The sequence below is a fragment of the Aulonocara stuartgranti genome, assembly GCF_965226115.1.
Source record: "Aulonocara stuartgranti genome assembly, chromosome: 3".
NCBI classification, from domain to species: domain Eukaryota; kingdom Metazoa; phylum Chordata; class Actinopteri; order Cichliformes; family Cichlidae; genus Aulonocara; species Aulonocara stuartgranti.
In genome coordinates, this window is record NC_138941.1 from 63,457,268 (window position 1) to 63,478,193 (window position 20,926).

Here is a 20,926-nt window from a genome sequence, read left to right on the forward strand (position 1 = left end):
ATATGAAGACAAAAAAAAAAAAAGAACTGGGGCAAAGCGGAGGGGCGTTTAACATGAGAAGGGAGGGAGTGCAGCGGGGCAGAAAGGGTTAAATGTGGCTATGAGCTGGAGAGCACATCAGAGGAGGTGTGAGGGATGCAAAGAGGGGAAACTGTGTGTGGTGAAGTTTTAAATTAACACAGAGAAACAAGTGTGTGCAAGAGCTGAATTTACTGGATTTTAGCAGCAGCAGCTGAGGGGAGAAGGAGGTGAACTGTGGTCAGATGGTTAGTGGGACGGCTTCCTCTCATCCCTTGCAGTTAATTTTCAAATTAGAGCCTTTTACTAACACAAGTAGGCGGCGGTGCGTGAAAAAGTTAGATGCCAGCTGCTGAGAAAAAAAGGAAGAAAAGGATCAACGTTGCTCTCCACTTGTCCGCATGTTGCATCTCCGTCTCAGAGAGACCACTGTGGTTTGCCAATCACCGTTAATGCCCATAGAAGGAGGTGAAGAGGAGGAGGAAGAGGAGGGGCCGCGACAGTGTCAGTGTTCTGAGCTGGAGTTTTCCACGGCTGGGTGTACCCGTTTTTGGATGTATCAGTTGTTCCCCACGGGAGATGGATGTAATCAAAGGAATTTTGGATCGCCGTTTGGATTTACTGAGCACGGAGTTTCTGGATTATCTGTTCAGACAGCACCGACAGACATGGGCCGAAATACCCGGATATCTCGCTTGAAGGATCGGAATAAATTCCAGGTGCGCCGAGGGTAACAAGGGAGACCCGACAATGCCCCTAAAAACCCGTAAAAAGTGGAATTTCACAACTGTTGGTTCGTATGCGACAATGAAGCGGTGAGTAATTTAAAAAAAGAGGGGGGGGTAATGGCATGTGTGACATGCTTATATACACGTCATTCCTGCAGGGGGAGTATCGACATTTCCGACGTATTTGGCAGCAAATATAGAAAATCGGAAGTTTCTAATATTTCTGTCAAAACCGCTTCTTTCAAGCGGGGGTTCCTGGAAATAAAACAAACAAACAAACAAACAAAAAGCTGCTGCGTAAACGCATTCATTCATTTAGATAGACCGGCTGGTGTACGGAAGTGGATTTGGGGGGGGGGGGGGGGGGGGTCATTCTTTTTGTTTCCCCAGAATTCTGAGGTTAATGCCAGAATTCTTTAAAAGAAACAGACGCCCCCGTTTTTTGATTTGCTTCTTTTTATTGTCCCCAATCGTCTTCGGTACTGGTGCCATAAGCCAAGGGCGTAGATTTGGTTTTGGCATTGGTGAGGACGGATGATTTAACCACCGAACCCTGCCCCGTTTCTTTTTTTCTCCTTTGTGCGTTTGATAACAGAGAAATATACTTGCCTACATATGCTATTCTACATGCTTTTAAACCATTTAAAATAACAATTCATAGTTTTAAATGTGATTATATAATGTTAAATTAATATTAAAACAAGTATTTTAGACTTTAGTTTACTTCAGCCATATCAAATACAGTCATGAACCAACAAGTCATCATCCAGTTTCACCTGTGATCTTGTGTCACCATTACTCTCTGCGCTTTGTGTTGGTTCTTCTGTCACCTGACAAATAGGACATGCATGACAATAAGAATAAAATGTGGAGCTGCTTCAGTGTTTCTGTCAGTTTGTGCAGATCTTGACTCATCAGTAATGTTTGTAGGCTGAGTGCATTTTTAAAACAATTTGTGCAAACTGCACTACGAGGTGGATATTTGCAAAATCATGACTACCTCATGATATTTTGACTCAAAAATGAACCCTATGAATATGTCAGTACCATTAGGATTAAATTATTGTGTCACCAACATTTTAACGTTAGACATATAATTTTAACAGCCTCTGTAAACTAATATCCTGGCTGCTCGAGGCTGCCATTACTGTGTAATGTAATGTGTAATGTATTTGCTTATATTGGTTTAAAAAATCCTGTAAAACAAGGTTTACGAGGTTTAGTATATAAAATAAAGAAATGGCCAATTTTGCACGTATCTTGGTTACTGCGTTACTGTGCATTATAATCCAACCAGTCCTCTTTTCCTTTTTTAGTTACTTAAAATAACTTTATCGAAAATATTTGTCATAATTTCCGCAGCCCTCGTGATCAGATCTCTCTTGAAAAACACTTTTTTTATTATGTCAGTGACACTTTTACCTGGATAAATGATGGATTTATGAAAGCAACCTTTCCAAGAGCAAACAAACAAACCAGATGTTAGATGAGCCATCACAGCTGTTTTCCGGCCAGTGTAGCATGGGTAACTGCAGGTTCACTCAGTTTATTTAAACTAAACTGCGACCTCTGATCTCCCCTGACCGTGAACACCAGAGGATGCGGTGTAGCTGTGCAGCTGTCCCACATTGTTTATCGAAGCTGCACCTGCATAAAGAGACGTGTCACAATGATCTCACCAACACAGATCCAGTGAAAATCCAACATGAATTAGAACCTTACTTACTTACTCTTTATATTTGTAGTTCTGTAGTACTTACCTGTCAAGATAACCCTCATCTTCCTCTCCTTTCTTCTGTCTTACATCTTAAAACAATTAATGTTTCTTTTTCCTCCCTGATAATTACAGCCTCAGTCCTGCAGACACGCTGTGATCCGACTGCACAGAAAGTATTATTCCAGCAGAGGGCGCCATACATTAAAAAAATAAAGCGTTAAACATCCCACTTTTAAAAAGAACTGTTGTACCAAATCCACTGAGCCACGAAAATGCACAGGACACCAGTTACAGAAACGACAGTCTTTATATATCATTCCTGTGCCTTCTGTTCATTTAACTGTATCGTTAGGAAATCTAACTGGAGCTGCATTAATATCTCACCTAATAATAATAATAATAAAACTGGATGTAGGCCTACGTGAAAGCTGTGACTATGATTTATTTTCTGGGGGATTTCTGTCATTACAGGAAGTGAAATATTGTTTATTTATTTTTTTAAAGCGGGAACTGACTTACAGGGTTTTCGGTTTTTTTTTAACACATCTTCAGTTAAAATTCACATAAAATGTAACAAGTCAGCAGTTTATGAAATACTGTTCGCCGCATTCTTCTTCCACATTCATATCCCTCTCACATACTTGGAATTTCTTTCTTTACACCGCCCCCCCCCCCCAAAAAAAAAAACAAAAAAAAAACAAAAAAAACAAAAAAACTGTAAAATGTCAGAAAATAAGTAGATGATCAGTAGATGGCGCAGTCGCTTGTTGTGATGACGCAACAGGTTTGGGCAGGCGTTTTTCGAAAACTTTCAAGTCTTTCAACTCCGCCCTGTTCGTCCTTCCTCTGCTCTGGTAAACAACTTGTTGCCGTGCATAAAGCTGTCATGGATTTAACGGCAGACATGGGTTTTCTGTGGTTTTTTGCACATTTGCTGCTCTTCCATCGCGCTTTTGCTTCTGAAGGTGAGTTTTGTGCGTCTGTCGTTGTGTGTTTGTGTGCGTTACAAACAGCATATGGAAGAAATGGGAGTTGGTTTCCGTGATCCTGCTGGTTAGTATTATTCCGTACAAAGGCTTCAGTGGCATTATCTGCCTGGTAACTGCAGGCACTGCGCTGCAGGATATTTTTAAGCCTTTCTTTCTTTCTTTCTTTCTTTCTTTCTTTCTTTCTTTCTTTCTTTCTTTTTTCCTCCTGCCCTAATATGTGTTTGAATTTGCAAAATCCCAGGCTGTGGTGCAACCTATGCTGTTATCACACTCAGTTTTCTGTGAGCTGGCAGTATTAATAAGTTAGAAGTGCCTACAGGATGTTAACGCATTTTTGTCGGAAGTCCAGCGGGCACACAAATCACCTTTGGACTTGTGTCATTGAGAACCTTTGGAAAGTCAAACAAACCCCACATTAAGCTTTAATCAGCTCTTGCTGTTTTGTAGTTTCGTTCTCACTGTGCTAAATAGACCTTTGGTCAAGCTGCTGTCTGTGCATGTGTTTTATAGATAAACCTGACCATTGCATGTAATAAAAATATAATTATAATCTTCAGTTGCCTGTGTTTGAGAATTTTTTACAGTCTTATTTTATGCAGTGTATTTTGTTCTTGGGTTTTTGTTTTTCAAACTGAGCTCGGCATTCATGTAAAAATGCAACCGAAAATGTTTGTGTTATGACAGGTGTGTAGAGCAGAGTTTACTGTAAACCTGTGTGTGTGCTGAAAATGTGAAATATGTTCCACACTAATTACAATGTCTGGGATTCAGCAGTGCCACAGAATTGTTGAGTCCAAACTGAGACCACTGATGTCAGTGTTTGTGTGAGGAGATCCAGATGTTCCTGCAGAAACTACTGTCTAATTTCTGCTGATCAGCTGCCAAACCTGCCAAAAGATAGGCTGGTAATTAAAAGTGCATATAGCTGGCTGCGGTCCAGCTGTGTTGTTAGTGTTTGGAATCAAGACACTGGGAGAAATCACAGCACTGTCTCTGGGCCTGATAGCAGAGCAGCCCACGTTATCGATCAATCCAGCATGGGAATGTCATTTTTGTGATCCAGACAGAAGTGACCAGAATGTGCAGGATTAGAAACGAGTGCATCTGAGGGACCGCTCATATCCAGCAGGTTAGGAGACAAAGTTGGAGAAGTGAGTCTAAGACATTTTGGACCTCAGAGGAGGTTAATGGATGTAGTGAAGGAGGACATGCAGGGGGTTAGTGTGACGGAGGAAGATCTTGGGATGAGGTGAGAGGGAGGCAGGTGATCTGCTGTGGCGACCCATGAAAGGAGCGCCTGGAAGATCAGTCCAGTCATGACTGACTGACAGCATCATCAGACCTGTCACATGTGTTGGGTTTCTGTCCCTGACATGACACAACAAGAATTTTCCTAAAGAGAGGATTTGGTTAAAAAAAACCTCACAGCTTAGTCTCCACTACAGCCAGGCTACATGATGCTTCTGATAACTGTAAATGTTCCTGACCCAGGTGGGCTCAGGTTTCATCATAGACTGTATTTAAAAGATGGACTGAACACTTGACGGCACAGGTTGGTTTTGGACTCCGCATATTCAGTCAGTGTTAGAAAAGAAACTGTACAGCAGATAAAATTCTTTCTTTTTTCCCCCTGAGGCAAATATTTGAATAAGAGAGTACAGTCCTCCCTTTTTCAGTTGGTGTTATCTGCATGTGTGTGTGCGGGTGTGTTGCACTGATATCTTCTAAATGCTGAATTAAATAACTGACTTGGGAAACACTCCAACTTCACTCACCAGCACTGAAGCACAGACATCTTGGACAGTCTGTGAGCACATTTACGCGCACAGTAAACAAATTATTAGTCTCATAATTGCATTAAAAATGCTTCTAAAGGCTCCAGTAGGACAGATATGGTCCAGAGGCTCCAGTACAGAGACCCCAATTTATTCAAAATGAAGAAATCACCCCATGTAGAGTTCTTATAAAGAAAGAAACAATCTATTAAGGGTTAGTTGAATTATATCTGAATGTTGTTCTCTGATTTTAGACCAGTACGCAGCGACGATTGGAGAGGATGTCACTCTTCAGTGTCGGGCTCCCAGAGATGCAGTCGTCACCGTGCTGGAGTGGAGCAAACCTGACCTGAGTGTGGACGATTACGTCTTCTTCTACCGCAACGAACGCTCATACGAGAAGTACCAGCATTCGTCTTTTAGGGGTCGAGTCACGCTGCGAGAGGCCTTCATGAAGGATGGAGACGTTTCCATCGTCCTGAAGAACGTCACCGTCAGCGATGCTGGAAGATACAAGTGCAGAATTATAATGAGCAACGCAGCAAGCGGCGAGAGAGTCTTAAGTGAGGAAAGCTCCCTCAGTGTCACAGAAGCAGGTGAGGTTGAGTTTGTTTTTGATGAGACTTGTTAGAAAGCTGCAGGGTTTGATTCCAGGAAGCATGTGAGTTTATAAACCCTCAGATGAAGGAAACTCAGGTTTTCTGCTCCTGGAAGAGAGCCAGCTTCAACTCTGATTCAGTTACCACGGTAACAGACTGAGCTTAAAATCCTGGCGGGATTTCTTCAACAAAGTCTGAGTGTCCCTCTCGCTTCCCCTCGTGGTTCACCAGCTGACTAGTTTTATTTCCCCTTATTTGTTCTTATCAAAGTTCAGAGCAGTTTGTTTGTGCAGTGAAACCTATTTTGTCCCACTTGGACATCACTTTTCTATTTTTTGTGCTTTTTAAAATAGTTTTCGTGCAAATGAGTGTTTTTTCAGTCATTCGCAGAATTATTATCAGCTCAAAATACAATCTGCAGCTGTCGGCCAGTTTCTCTGCAGGGAAGGATGAGCTTCAGATACATGACAGGCTCATGTGTCGTGTTCAGCCACACTCATGGAAACATGTCTGTCACACTTGGATCTTGGAGATTATGTGAACTGGCTGTAGTCAGTCTTACAGTAATCTGATTACTTTTCATGTTGAGTTTTGTTCGCATTTTCGATTGAGACATTATTCAAAGAGCATTTTTAAAGGAACAGAGTCTGAAGTTCACACTCGGTGTCTGTGACCCAGATCCATCTAACGTATCACAGGATCTTGTGTGAATCAGTATCAGCTCCATGTTGGAGTCCGCTTACACTGCAGGATGCAAAGCAGATCATGATCATGGACAGAGACCAGATCTGACCAAAGGCCTGAGTGTCTTCTGGTCGTTTCACAGCTCATCCCTTCTGGATCTGCTTTGGATCCATTCATAGTGTCTTATTTTGTCCTGACATGATCTGTTTTCCATATTTTAATGACTCTCAAAAGTAAAATGTGACTCAGTAGAACATCCCTGCTGTAGCTGCAGGAGAGCCATCGACTATCAGTGAAGGCTGGTTAGAAATGGTTAAATTGGAAACGTTAGTATGACGGACGCGTCAGTAAACTGTGTCCCATCAGTTTCACCAGGTTTTCAGCTTCAGTTTCAGGTAAAAAAAATCAACTGTAAAATCAGGATGCATAATGTAACTTGGGTAAATCACGGCCATCGAAAGTATAAAAAAAAAAAAACTAATTCTGAGCCCCACTAATTTCACTTTCTTTCTCTACTCGCGGACGCATTTAACTCTGGGTGAACGAACTCTGAGCTGTTTGAGCAGGACACAGAGTTGCTGATCTCAGATATACTCAGATTTTTTTTAAGTCTCAGAGTCTGTTGAACAGGCTTCCTGGAATAGAAACTTGGTCTGAGTGCAGCGTGTAATGTCTGATCTTTGTGATCTGCAGAACACAGGGATGAAGTCAGCGAGCCCGTCGGACGCCTCGAAAAAGCAATTCAGAGCAATGCGAATCACGAAGGTGGACAGAGTGTCGCAGTCGCAGTTGGAGCCGGAGTGGTTAGTGTCCTTGTTCTTGTTGCTGTTGCTGTTGTTGGTTTGTTGGTGTGTAAAAGAAAACGGCCATCCTCACCGACTTGCAACGAAGCCCCGAAAAAGAAAAGGGGATCAGAAGAGATGATTTGAAAACCTGAATGTGAAACACTGAGAATCCTGGCTACGTGTATATAACAGTGTGATTCCACTTCTCAGAAAAGGGGACCATGAATATTTCTCTGCTGTGAGAAACTAAAAAAGCAGATGCAGGTCATGAGACTGTCCACAAATATGTAGCATTAAGCACTTTATTCCTGTGAAACTGACCACTAATCAATTTAACAATGACAGAGCAAGTTTTATTTTTGTGTTGATTGAGAATGAAACCTTTCTCTTTAAACTGTGGAGACTGGTGTTTGTGGGAATTTGATCACATGTCAATAACCATGACTGCGGCACGTGAACATGGGGATTTGTGGTTTAGCGTGTCTTGTGTTTAGGTCTAAGCCAGAGATCTTATATATACATATATATATATAACTCAGATATATGTACATATGCACACATCTCCCTTTTAATACTAATGACATGTGTAACACTGACTTTTAATAAGAGTTCTCTTGTAATGTGAACATTTTCTGTAGCTTTCTCATGTTCATGTTGATCTTTCACTTTTGTTTCTTGGCAATAGCCACAGATTTAACCCCTACGTGTACAGCATTATGTTCTGATGTTAATAAAACACTTCAATCAGCTGGTTTGGTTTGGACGGAGTTTGTTTCATGATGATAAAAGGCGTCGGTACAACGTGAAATAACTAAAACTGGTCAGAGAATGAATGTTTGTTGCTGTGGGCGGTGCTGGGGGAGGGCAGGATCGCTGTGTGTCTGAAACAGCCACAGGAATGCAAACGGCTGCACAATAACACAGCAGGAAGTCTGTACTGGAAGAGCTTTTGTTCTTCCTTGTGTCGGAGCAGAACCTTCTGCTGTTAGTAGGAATAATGGGTAATCAGATTACTCTGCAGGTGTGGCCTGGAAACGCTGTGTTGTGGAACAAAGTCGTTGTGGCGTTGGCTTTTTTTCCAACATCTGGAAACGATGAATTCAGCTCCACAGTTTGAATATGCAAGAAGAAGAACAGCTGGAATCCCCCAAATATGTTTTCTTCTCCTGAGGGTTAATGATTTAACTCTGGCAATAAACAAATAAAAGAAGTTATTGTGCTCATGTCAGCTGACTGTAATTGCGGGGCCAGGACCGCCACCTGCTGGCTGCTTTTAGTCACTGCCCATCACTAAGAGAAAGCTGTGTGATCCACATCAAATACATTAAAATACCTTTAAAAGTTTTAAGATAAATGATTGAGTCATTGCAGTTTGGCTTCTCTGCACTGTGTGATTCACAGATGTGCTGTTACCTTCAGTGTATGAGAGAGGTGTGGAGAAGCAGCTGGATTATTCAAATGCACTGCCACGCCTTTAAACGGTTCTGTGTTTTTAAAGAATGAAAAACAAGGCCTGAGCTCTGCAGGCTCAGACATGCAGGTGGAAGTCTTTCGATTCTGCTCAAGGCGAGAACACAACCAAATAAAAGCTGAATGGGTGAGGAACTGCATTTAAGATGTTTTATTAAAGGATGTTTCCACTTGATCCTGAGCTCTGAGCGGCTTTGCAGCAATTCTTTAAATGTTGTTCTGGGTTCTTTTGTGACCTGCTGAATGAGCCGTTGATGTGTCACTCCTGTTTCCACAGGCTTCCTCCATTTGTGGACGTCTGCTCTCATATTGGTCCCAAAACCTTAGAGATGCCTTTCTAACACTTTCCAGACTGATAGTTGTCAGTGATTTGGTTTCTCGGCTATTTCATTAGATCATCATCATGTCTGCAGCCTGCTTTACTTTGTCAGACGAGTTTTATTTAAATGATTTCCTGATCCAGCGGGTCTGGCAGTAGTCTGGCCTGAGTGTGGATGTAGTGAAATTAAACTCAGCTTTCCAAAATAAAATGTGGTTAATCCCAGTTAATTCACAATTTAACACCAGGTTGCAGTCAGTCTCACACAGGGGCCTGTAGGGTTGGACAGCTTCCAATCCTTAATAAATGAAATCGTCTGCATTCAATCTGGTTTTCTTAGTCTAATATTAAAATGTGCTTTATGGCCTAAAACATTTATGTATGATAATGTAAAAAAGAAACTAAACAAAACATAGAAGTCACCTCCTTATGACCTCACTGACTAATGTGCTGTAACTGTCTCCTGTTTTCATGTCTTTTCATTGTTTCTGCTGCTGCAGGCTGAGATCGGAGCCTTTTTCATTTGTGCATCTACAGTTCATCCATAACTGACCTCACTTGTTCTGTGCCCTGAAGAATAAACTGCAGCTGGATCGCTCCCTGCAAAACTAGACAAAGCCACGTGATGGAAAATGTGGATTTGAAAAGCGACTTCGACACCTCTGCTGACTGAGTTTAGTTTTCAAAACAGGAAACTAAATGACCAAAGAGCTGCTCACTCACTCAAAACGTTTACACAGTGCATCACTTTCACAACAACCTGTGAAGCCAGTTTCAAAGACAACCGTTTACATCTTGATGACATTCCCACGTTCACCCTCTAGCACAGCATCTCCACAGAGCTGAACGGCTCTCAGTTTATTTGAGACACACAAAACAAAGACTAAAGTGTCCTTTAAGCGAGACTTCAAGAGACTTCTGAGGATGATACCACTCCTTAAAATGATTCTAGGCGAGTTTCTTCTCTTTAAAGAATAAAATGAAATGATGCCTGCTGATGTGCTGCAGCTGTTTCCAGAGTCTGTGACTCTGGATTCATGTGAAGAAACAATTTCCCTTTTTGAATCTGTGATTGGCCGATGTTGCACAGGTGTGTTCAATGACCAGGAAACTGCTTTGTAAGATGTTTTATTAAAGTGAAAATTAAACTTTCCATTTCATCCTGACCTCTACATTCAAACTGGTCCAGCGCAGCTGTACAACTGTAAACACACACAGAATATGATTGAATAAATAATACAGAGAGGAGTGCAGGGATGTGTCACTGGTTAGACTGGTTAAGCTGTGGTGAAGGTGTGCGGGTCTGCTTCAGTGAGGAGTAGATGACCGCTGGCTCTGGTGGAAGATCTGAACACAAACACACAGATTACCGAAAGTTTAGATAAACATGACAAAAAACACACACACTTTGTTTATTACAAAGAGGATATCCACAAAACTGTTTTACACAAATATAGATAAATGAATCTCAGAATTCTAATAATTAATATTGAAATATATAAATATGTCTTAGTAGTAGCCAGATCTTTTGTTTTTGAATGACAGAACTGATGCTTTGCTGAATTATATGTCGCCCCTGTTTCCATCGCACGTCATCATCAACCTTCAGCTGGACCATCTCTGATTTGCAATAAAATAAAAAATTAAATAAGAGGCATCAACTGTGTAGCATTTTCATATGTATATATATATATATATACATATATACTACAGTGTTATAAAGAGCTGTTCCAGTCTTACTGACCACTCAGAGAATTTCACAGCTGTACCTCTCTGTCTGCAGTTCGTCTTGATGGGGATCTGTGCGTAGCTGATCTCAGGTGTTCTGTGCACTGAAGAGTAAACTGCCGCTGGATCGCTCTCTGCAAAACATGACAAAGTCAGGTGACTGACCCAGAACCTGTGTTTTACGGTGAGAAAAAGTTTGACATTCCAGGAACAACAGCGGCAAATGTGAGGCCACAGCACAGCCTGTCTTTAACATGCAGCAACTTTAACACCTCTGCTCGGTTTAGCTCTCAAAACAGGAAACCTGATGACCACAGAGCCGCTCACTTGGCACAATGATGTAAGTCTTACACAATGCATCATGTAAAGTAAACACTTTGCAAAAGTGTGAAAGTCTTTTTTTTTTCCAAATTTAACCTGACCTGACTAGCGTGTGGCAGTAGTTACAGAAGTGCTGCACCAAAGATTAATATAACCTGTAAATATTCCAAACTACACTAGTGTAATCCAAAAATGAAAACATGGAGCTAGAAATAAGAATAATAAGCCTGCTTTAATGTGAGAAGCACAAGACATTACTCTTTCTGGCTCTGGTTCAACATCTTTAATACCGGAGATTTTTAATGATGGACTGAAATCTTTGTCCCTTATGTGCGAGCAATTTACCGTCCAGACAAAGAAACTGATGAACCTGACCTGATGAAAAACCAGCCATGCATCTCACAGAGCCTCATGTCGAAACACGAGAGGATTAATGCTGTCCTTTACCTCTCATCATCTTTGACCCTTTTCGATCATCTGCAGATGTTCTTCCCACTGATGAAGAGTTGGCAGCTGTTGCTCTCTCTGCAAAATCAAATGCAAAGATTTTCCATTAATAGCAGAACTGTAAATGCTGCTGATTCAGCAAGATTAATATTTGAAAGAAGGCGAAATGTGTTTAAAATGCAAAGTGAAGAAAAGACTGCGGTCAGAATAAAGTTTTTTTTTTTTTTAAGTGTTTCTGTCTTTTCTTTCAAAAAACAGGAAACTGGACTGAACCGCCCGCATCAGCTTTCTTTGACCACAACTTCTCACTTCACACACACTGGAAAAACTAACCAAACTGTGTACAGTGTACAAATGTATATATTCAAATATGACATTAATCATAAAATGCTATTGTAGAAATCGATGCACAAGAAGTGCATGTAGCTTAGTCATAATAAGCCTTATTTAAGCCTCAGTTAATAATGTAAATGGTCTGTGGCTCAAACTGGTCCTCACAGAGACAGATGTGTGGAAATAACATGCAGCATGTTGCAGCTTTTAAAGAAAGCGATTGTGTTTGCTGTTTCCACTTAGATGATGTTAGTGTGAGCTCTGACTGTTGGAGATGTGGGCTGTAGAAGTGAGGCTCAAAGTGCCAGAAACACAAAAATGGAGATTATAATTTATTGATTTTTTTTTAGGTGATTTGTTTAAAAAAAACAGTGGTTTGATGTGTCATCATAAAGCGCAGAATGTGTCTCACCTCCAGCTTTTCCCTGGATGCATCGTCTCAGCACTAGAAGCAGTATGACCAGCAGGAGCAACCCAGTTATGGAGGGAACAGACACCATCACAGAGAGAGGAGGAGAGGAAAACGAGGAGTAGAAGGAGGAAGCGGAGGCTGATGGAGGAGGAGAGGTGGGAGAACCTGCATTTACTAAGAAATACAAATCGATGTGGTCAGTTTGACTCACTTTGGGTATAGAGTCTGTAAAAGAAACTGAAGCTTCACCTGTGACAGTGATCCAGCTGGATGGAGACTCTCCATGACCGCTGATGTCACACTTGTAGAGGCCTTCATCAGACCTGGAAACATGCTGGATGGTCATGTGACCTGTAGGCTGCTTCCTGATGAGGGAGCCATCTTTATAGAAAGCAGCTGGGAGGTTGGAGGGAGTGGTCTTTGTTTTACAGAGCAGAGTGACGTCATCTCCCTCCATCACAGGGAGGACAGGACTCTGCAGGATCACTGATCCACCTCAACACAGAGACAAACTACAGCATTTCATCCATTTACACACAGCTTCATCAACACTAACTCCACACACTCAGCTTACCAGTGACTGTCAGGTTAACCATGTTACTGATGGGACCCTCTCTGGACTCACACCAGTAAACTCCACTGTCCAGTAGGACAATGTGGTTGATGATGCATAAAATACCGTCTAATCTTCCAAACTCATCTCCACACTGAGTCCTGTTTCCCTTGCTTGTGTTTCTCCTCAGAGTCCATCCAGCAGAGCTGTCGTCCTCCTCACAGCTCAGAGACACAAAGTCTCCTTTAAAGAACTGAGAGCTGCTGGGACTCACAGTCAGACGAGCTGTGAGGAGAGACGATTAAAATAAAGCAAAACGTGAGGAAAAAGCTTTTTCACAAAGAAACCAGCAGAATCTTTGTTGGTGTTTTTCAGATGAGGGCAGAAAATGATCCAGGAGTTTAGCTCATGCAAAAGATAATCTTCTAAAATCCTGCCCAGGTATCATGAAACAACTTTTTAGAGATGTCGTTCTATGATATCATACAGATACAAAAGTCTAAACATGTCAGTCTGCATTCTGAGCTTTAATCTCACAGGGATTACTTGTGCATACACTGACCTCGTGGTATCTATTATGAATATTAACCATTAAAGACAGGATATCAGGAAAAGGACAACATTTTCTCTCCAAGTTAAACAGAGATTTGCAATCTGTCTGCAGGTAAAAACTTAACAGATTCATTTACTTTTTACATTATTTATTTTCATTCCTTCCTTCGAGAAATTGAGCTGCTGGTAGCCGTGTGCTCGTCGTGTGTCACAGGACCAAGAAAGCCTCATTAAAAAGCTAACATTGATGGTTGCGTTTTATATCATCCACCCTTTAGTCCTCTTATTTTTAAGTAGGTTTTTATTAGGATTTAAACATTTAAATCACTTTATGTTTAAGAATCTGTTCCTTTCTGCTCATTTTAAAATCATTAACTAGTATTTAGAGACTAGTCTACAGAAAACACATTACTAACCTCTTCCCTCTTTTTTACTGAAAAGTTATAAAGTTTGGTGAAACTCCAAAAACTCTTGATATAAAGTCTGGAACTCTTTTGCTAGATCGATAAAACTTTATTAATCCGTCAGGTAGATTCCTCTGGGAAATTCAGTTTCCAGTGGCAGAACACCGACAGAAATTTGCATAGTAGAAATTAGAATTAGAAAATAGAATATAGAGAGAGTTTTTATATTTATTTATATATGCTGTATATATATATATATATATATATATATATATATATATATATATATATATATATATATATATATATATAAAAAACATTAATAAAGGAGGACATTTTTAAAGCATCATCACAGCTTTTTCGGCCTGTTTCATTTCTCAGAGACACACATTAAACCTGATCTGTCTCCACTGTTGTGCTACTTTTTGGTACTTTTTGGGAGTTGGTGTTTTATTGTCTTTTATTTGTCATAAAAAAAAGTTCCCTCACCGTGGTTTGTTGCCCAGCTGAGCAGCGACATCAGGACTGAAAGGAAACCCAAGAGATAAATAGTGAATAGATTTTCACGTGTTTTTGGTTTAAATACTAAATATCCACTCGACCTGTGGGGCAGTGACCTCGAGCTGAATGTCAGACTGATAAACAGGATGTGCTCTGTAGGGGGAGGTGAGGATGCAGTTTAACACCGCTGTAGTTTATCTGCACCATCGACCACTAAATATGAGTTTTTAACTAATTTAGTGACGTGAAAGCGTGAAGCTGTTAAAATTTCACCTGAAACACAAAAAACCCAGCTGGATTAAAGCACCTGCAGCATCCACCTGTACTTCCTTTTATACTGTGTAACTAGATTTACTGTTACACCCTTTTCCCTTTTGTTATTAACACAGGTTTGAAGTCTTAGGTAAAAGCAAATATCTGTGGCTTCAACTCACTGAAGCCAAAATATCTTAAATATACACATCACATACTAAGGTTTCAAAAAAGAGCATGCGGTACTTACAGAGCAGCCACAACAGAGGTGTTCGTCCCATCGTGTCACACAGATCTGAGATCGTTTCGTTCCACTGCAGCCCTTGAACCCTCCTCCTTCCTCTTGGTAGCAAAGTTTGGGGGGTCTGTGGTTTCTCTGCAGCACTTCTAGGGGAAAAAAACTCCTTTGACCTTTTAGTTTTAAGATAAGATGTAAATCATGAGGTTTATTACAGTAACGAACTGAAAGTGACAGTTTTATTTTGTTTAGTTTATTTATTTATTGCATTTACATCTATCCTGCATTCTTTGAGGGTTGTATTTGCATTAAACATCATGACATGAAGGCTCTCTCTAGTTAAAATAAGATTGATAATAATAATCTTTTTTTAATACGGCTCCACGGCACAATTGTGTCACCTGCTTGTCTAAAAATATTTTAATAATAAGTTAAGCAAAGCGGAAAGAGATCCACACAGAAACACGTGTTTCTTTGCAGTAAAAACACCACATATAGGCTACACAGCTGTGAGAGCTGGAATTTTATTTCTTTCTAAAAAAACATCCTTATTTTCAGTGTTTGTTGTTTTTAACTTCCTAAGACCCGAACTCTTCCACGGCATGCATTTTAATTTATCTTTGATATTTGGGCACATTGGGGCTCGATGAATGTAAAAACAAAGAATTACTAGATTTTTTTTTTACCTGATCTTTCGAGAGAAATGAGAGCCACATGTGAGGATATTCGTTTAAAATTGCGATAGAACAATAGCAACATAATGTCCTTGTAAGTGGATATGAGGCAGTTGTAGAGCAAAATTGAGTGTTTTGGTCTAAATAACCCAAAATGTGATGTCTACATATAAGGACGCCAGGTCCTGGAAGGTTAATCAAATATTTTGTTGTTGTCACAATAAATGCGACTTCCTGTCGTTTGTAGTCTGAACGAAGCCTGGATGTCTTCATCGTCATAGCCAGTAGGGGAGCTCTGTAGCAAAAGAGTCACTGAAGCGCTTTTACAGACGCACTTCTCTAAAAAAATAGTCATGTTTCGGTCATGGATCAAAGTTTGTGTTTGTTGCCACTTAAGATGGATTTTCTTCTAGGCTAGCAATAAGAAAGCATCATTTCAAAAATTAGTTATATAAAGCGTGACTGTGGTGATAAACAGGAGTTTGATCCAGGAACTAAGAGAATGTGATTAAGCTGTACAAGCTTACATAAGCGACATGTCAAAAATGAAACCAAAAGTACTTCCCTTTCAAAACAAAACAACTTCCATCTAACAGTGCGCGCCTCTTCTCGTTTAATGTCTGCAAAAATGTCGTCAGTTGTGGTCTTCTTCTCCCTTCACGTCTTACTGGCTTCTGGATTGAAAGGTGAGTTCATGCGTTTAGAGACAGGACGAACTAGCAGTGGAGGAAATGACTCAACCTTTGCTAAAGAAAGTGGGCACTGCTTGATGGTAGCAAACAATGCATGATTAATAATACCGTGCAGTGCATACATGATGTTGTTATGTTGCAGTGTGTGCATGCACTGCACAGTTGCATCGATAAAAATGTTAGGAGCTGGTATGAGTAATTGATCTGATGCCAAAGATGGAATAAAATGTTACTTTTACTTCACGGTTTGACTGTACTGGGCGTCATCACCACAAACAGAAATGATTAGCTTATAAAGCACATTTCAGACAGACACAATTTGCAATGAAGAGGACATCAATACAGGTTAGTGGAAATCTCACAACAGTGGCATGAAAGGTGTACAAATCCAAATATCGACAATGTTGATACCAATGTTTGTACTGATATTGAGATGACACCTTAGTTTCTGTTCCTCTCCTGTATATAATGCTGCGGTTACATAGAAGAGGAGACCCCGCTGTCTGTGTAGCAGCTGCTGCTCTCACATGTCACAGCAAAACCTTTCTTTTTTCAACCGAAAATGTTATTCACTGCATCTGGTGACGTCATCTCAGCAAAATGTGTTGTAGGATACAGCATCGACGGCAGTATAAAGTCAAAGTCATGATTCAGAGGTTGTTCAGAGGGTGAGGATGATTTTAAAATGTACTGATTAAAGAGTGTGAAATCATGATTACATATTAAATCTAGAAAGCTTGAATGCAAATATTGTACTTTTCTTAACACAATTTATTTTAAAGCTTGTTTGACTTAATATTTTGCAAATTTAAAACAAAAATGATTAAATATGACTGTTTACTGTTATAGATCAAGCTGCCAAGCAGTATGTGAGTCAGTACAGTCCTCTCCCGCTGTAACATTAAAGCAATAGACACATTAATGAAACATGTATACTATTTGTTAATAATTAATAGTTTTATTACTTTAGGCACTTTAAGCTCCAAGTTTTGTTTTTGAAGATGGATTGCAACTGTCACTTAAATATTTATTCAAGTATTGTTTTTGCTGCTTCATACCAGGTTACCATGGTGACCTCACAAGATGAGAGCCATTATTGTGACACTGTAAACTCTGCCCTTCTACTTGCTACAACTCAAGAACAGTTCAGTACTTGCTGTGATCCTGTTGTCAGAGGTCTCAGGTTGTGACTGTCTGCTGAAGTATAGGTGGTAGAAATGGAGTCCAACGTGTTCTTCTGCATAATGCATGTCCATGATGTGCAATATAACACGCTGTTAATGTTTTGGGGTTTTTTCTCCTCTTTCTTTTTTCTGGACACAGAGCTCCGAGTGGGGCCTGGACAAGCTGCCACTCTTCAGTGTTGGGGTCCCAGAGATGCACACGTCACCCTGCTGGAGTGGAGCAGGCCGGAGCTCATCTCACAGGGTTATGTGTTCTTCTTCCAAGACCAGCGCTCGTACGAGAACTACCAGCACGAGTCCTTAAAAGGCCGAGTGCAGCTGAGAGACTCATCCATGAAGGATGGAGACGTTTCTGTGATTTTGAGGAATGTCAGGGTCAGCGATACAGGAACATATGAGTGTGAGATTACAACCAGCAGCATCAGAAATGGCGAGAGAGTCGTCAAAGAGTTCAAGCACTCCATCAACCTCACAGTCACAGACACAGGTGAGTTTGTAGAGGTTGAGCTTACTGCACAGCCGTTTATAAGGGCATTCTTCACACCTCAGAGGTATGATGTTGGCTTTTTCCATGCTCAGAGTGGTCGTCTGTGTATGGTAAAAGCAGTGCCTCATGAAATCCTTACAGCAGGCTCCAACAGTGGGCTCATTTTCCTTCTGCTTATATGTGATGCAGCAGTTTGAAAAAGTCAATCTAAAGCTGCTGAATGGTATTTTTCCATTTGTGTTAGAAACATGGTATGAAACATGAGCACAGAGATGCTACCCTACAGTTATTAACCAAACGGCTGCAGACACATTCACTACTTACTTTTCTGGCATCCAGCTCACTGCCAGCAGCTTTGACATCACCTCTACCGAATGTTACAGAGATTTCAAAATGTAAAACAAGAGCTATTTTTAGTCTGCCTGGTACCAGAGTCCTCAAACCTTTGTTTTGATTTTTCTCTGCAGATTTCACAGAAGGACAATCCAAAGAAAGAGGACACAAGGATGGAGTAGACAAGGATATATCTTCTTTTGTTATTATGTTCATTGTGACGTGCGGACTCCTTGGTGTTATGGTTATTGTTACTGTAGCTGTAAATATCTACAGGGAAAAAAAATCAATCATCAAAAACCCAAATCATACCAACATGATGGAAAGTGAACAGCTGGCATGAAATGTGTCAGATCTGTTTTGAGAAAAACTAATTATTTCAGTTGTTCAGTGGTCCTTTTTAAAATTAAGGCTCCTATCCAACGTGACGTCATTTTTATCCTTTAAAACCTCAAATGAGCAATCCATGCGTTCATCTTATCTCAGCTGGATTACTGTAATTCGCTTTACTTCAGTGTCGTTGTTGATGTTAATTAAACTGTGTAATTATTACTTTGTGTAGCATTTCTCTTCTCTGATCCTGTAATCACAGTTACAACTTACAGCAATGTCATGTTAGCAAGCGATGATACTAACAGCCTTGCTGTGGATATCAGAGTCACAATACTTTATTAACGCCTAAGGAATTTTCCTCTGTATGTATTATTGTAGTGTCTAACTTACAATATAAAGCACCTCGAGGTGGCTGTTGTTGTGATTAGAAGAGAACAGAACATGCTGGAGTTTTCTGCCCCATCTCAGCAGGAGCAGATAAGCAGGGAGCCAAGGCCGTAGCTTAGGCGCCGTGTGAGAGAAAGAATGTGAATGTTTAGGCTTTTATGATAAGGTGGGGGCCACTAGAGGCTATAAGAGTTTGATCAATGCTCCACCATTTTGAGATCTGAGGCTGTCTGCATCAGTGTCCATCTCCCACGCGTGTGATCATTAAAATCATCGTTTGACTCAACCCGGCCGGACCAGTGTTGTTATTGTGGTTTTTCCTCTTGTCTCCATCCCCAATATTTGAATCCGTAACAACTCACCTGTCACGTGTTTTATAAGGACTGCATTCACTTTTGGCTCACTCTTTCTTCACTCCCACACTGGGCGGCAGTGGAGGTGAGGTTCTGTTTGGGTTTTTGATTTCATGCGTTGTTTAAGGTAATGAGTAACTTAAATCTGTTTTCTTTCAGCGTTGGCAATTCATGTGTCTTTCCTTATTGATTTTGAGAATAAAAGGAGAAGCCTATGAGTGATGACTGCTTATTCACATTCTAATCGGATGAGCCCATGATGATGACTACTTAAACTCTGAGCCTTCCTTCCTTCATAACACTGAATCTGCCAGGGGGTTCTTCATGTTAAAAGGAAGTTTTTCCTTCCCACTGTTGCCACAGTGCTTGCCCATAGGGGGTTATAGGATTTTTGGGTTTTTGTATGGTCTACCTTACAATATGAAGTGCCTTGATGTGTCTGTTGTGAATTGGCGCTGTATAAATAAAATTGAAAATTTTCTGTTCTATCCTCTCAGCTACAGCCTTGGTGCTGTTAAAGGGTGTTGCGCAGCTGTTGTGTGGATCAATACTGAAATATCGATTCTAAGAGATATTTATGTTCTAGGTCTGATTCTCATATTAAAATATCGATGTTTTAGTAACGTTGGGGTAAAGATTTACGGGACACAGTGGAAAGTGTCTAAACGATTGGTAGGAACTACTTTCTTCCTCCGTCTGTCAGTAATATGCAAAATATAAACTGTATAAATGCATCGCTGCTACGTGCTCCTTCACTCAGTTCATGATAGTAAGCGGAGTCACGCGTGAAGCAAAAGTGCTGATGTTTAAAAAAAAAAAGGAAAATCCCCGCATCCTGTAAACGACAGATTCTCATTGTTCAAACTTTACCGTGGGTCGTATGCTGGGTGTCATTAAAACATACACATACAGCAGTAAAACAGCCACTGTAGGCTTTAAAAATAAAAATACAAGTCAAAATATTTCATACATGAGACAGAGGCTAGATAACATGTATCTATAAGTGCCATCGTCGTCGATGCTGGAGGAGGGGCTACAGCGGATCTTCCGCTGTAGGCTGCTGCTACCGGTCTGAGCAGGTTGGTACTCCTCTGCAACCTGGTGAAAACGGTCTCTCGGAGGACGTTCTAGTCTTGGATCACAGCTTCTGTTTTTTGTTTTTTAAACTGAACGGATTTGTTCTTTTGTTGTTTTCCTTCTTCGGAGTTTCTTATCTGGTTGCGGAGGCGCCTGACCGGGCTACCTGGAGATGGTGTGGCATGCTGGTGTGATCTGGCTCCAAGGCGAGCCGGTCGACAAGGGGAAAGTTCAGCTCCACCTCGGGACAGCGGGAGATAAACTCGACAGTGGTGTGAGAACGGAGCGGAGAACTTACACCTGAAGCCCAAAAACAATGAACAGGTGAGTTTTTATTTCTTTATTCAGCGCAATGGCACCAACGCCAAATCCCCGAAAATCCCACGTTGACTTCCTGGCATTTGTATCTGCTCCAACTTCTTATAACAGCCTTCATCCTTTACCATCACACATGTGCTACACGTGTCTGTGGATGACCTTGGTGAAGCTGTGGGCTCTATTCCGTGCTCCCTCTGGTAGTGGGCGGACGTCGATTTGAAGAAGCAGCGGCTTCATTTTGTGAGGGAGGGTTAACGTGTTGC

General features: G+C 40.8%; 3 protein-coding genes across 4 annotated transcripts; 2 read left to right on the plus strand and 1 right to left on the minus strand.

Annotated features, from left to right (window-relative positions):
* Positions 1 to 3,266: 3,266 nt before the first annotated feature.
* On the plus strand, positions 3,267 to 8,044 carry LOC309695067 (uncharacterized protein). The gene is made up of 3 exons (XM_082515471.1): positions 3,267 to 3,428; positions 5,482 to 5,823; positions 7,204 to 8,044. Exons 1-3 carry the CDS (start codon positions 3,350 to 3,352, stop codon positions 7,437 to 7,439), a joined length of 657 nt encoding a protein of 218 aa, XP_082371597.1. The 5' UTR covers positions 3,267 to 3,349; the 3' UTR covers positions 7,440 to 8,044.
* Positions 8,045 to 10,196: 2,152 nt separating this feature from the next.
* On the minus strand, positions 10,197 to 15,229 carry LOC309694427 (sialoadhesin-like; the record flags this gene model as incomplete). Of its 2 annotated transcripts, XM_082514511.1 has the most annotated exons (8): positions 10,197 to 10,431; positions 10,854 to 10,946; positions 11,581 to 11,658; positions 12,326 to 12,499; positions 12,575 to 12,820; positions 12,900 to 13,163; positions 14,324 to 14,359; positions 14,838 to 15,229. In XM_082514511.1, the coding sequence occupies 8 exons, from the start codon at positions 14,866 to 14,868 to the stop codon at positions 10,346 to 10,348; spliced, it is 1,008 nt and encodes a 335-aa protein (XP_082370637.1). In that variant the 3' UTR covers positions 10,197 to 10,345. The 2 variants fall into 2 exon arrangements, with proteins under 2 accessions (XP_082370637.1, XP_082370638.1); XM_082514512.1 differs by lacking the exon at positions 14,324 to 14,359 and having other exon boundaries at positions 14,838 to 14,868.
* Positions 15,230 to 15,831: 602 nt separating this feature from the next.
* Positions 15,832 to 19,201, plus strand: LOC309695403 (uncharacterized protein). Its single transcript, XM_082516030.1, has 3 exons — positions 15,832 to 16,185; positions 17,515 to 17,862; positions 18,330 to 19,201. The coding sequence occupies exons 1-3, from the start codon at positions 16,116 to 16,118 to the stop codon at positions 18,536 to 18,538; spliced, it is 627 nt and encodes a 208-aa protein (XP_082372156.1). The 5' UTR covers positions 15,832 to 16,115; the 3' UTR covers positions 18,539 to 19,201.
* The last annotated feature ends 1,725 nt before the right edge of the window (positions 19,202 to 20,926 follow it).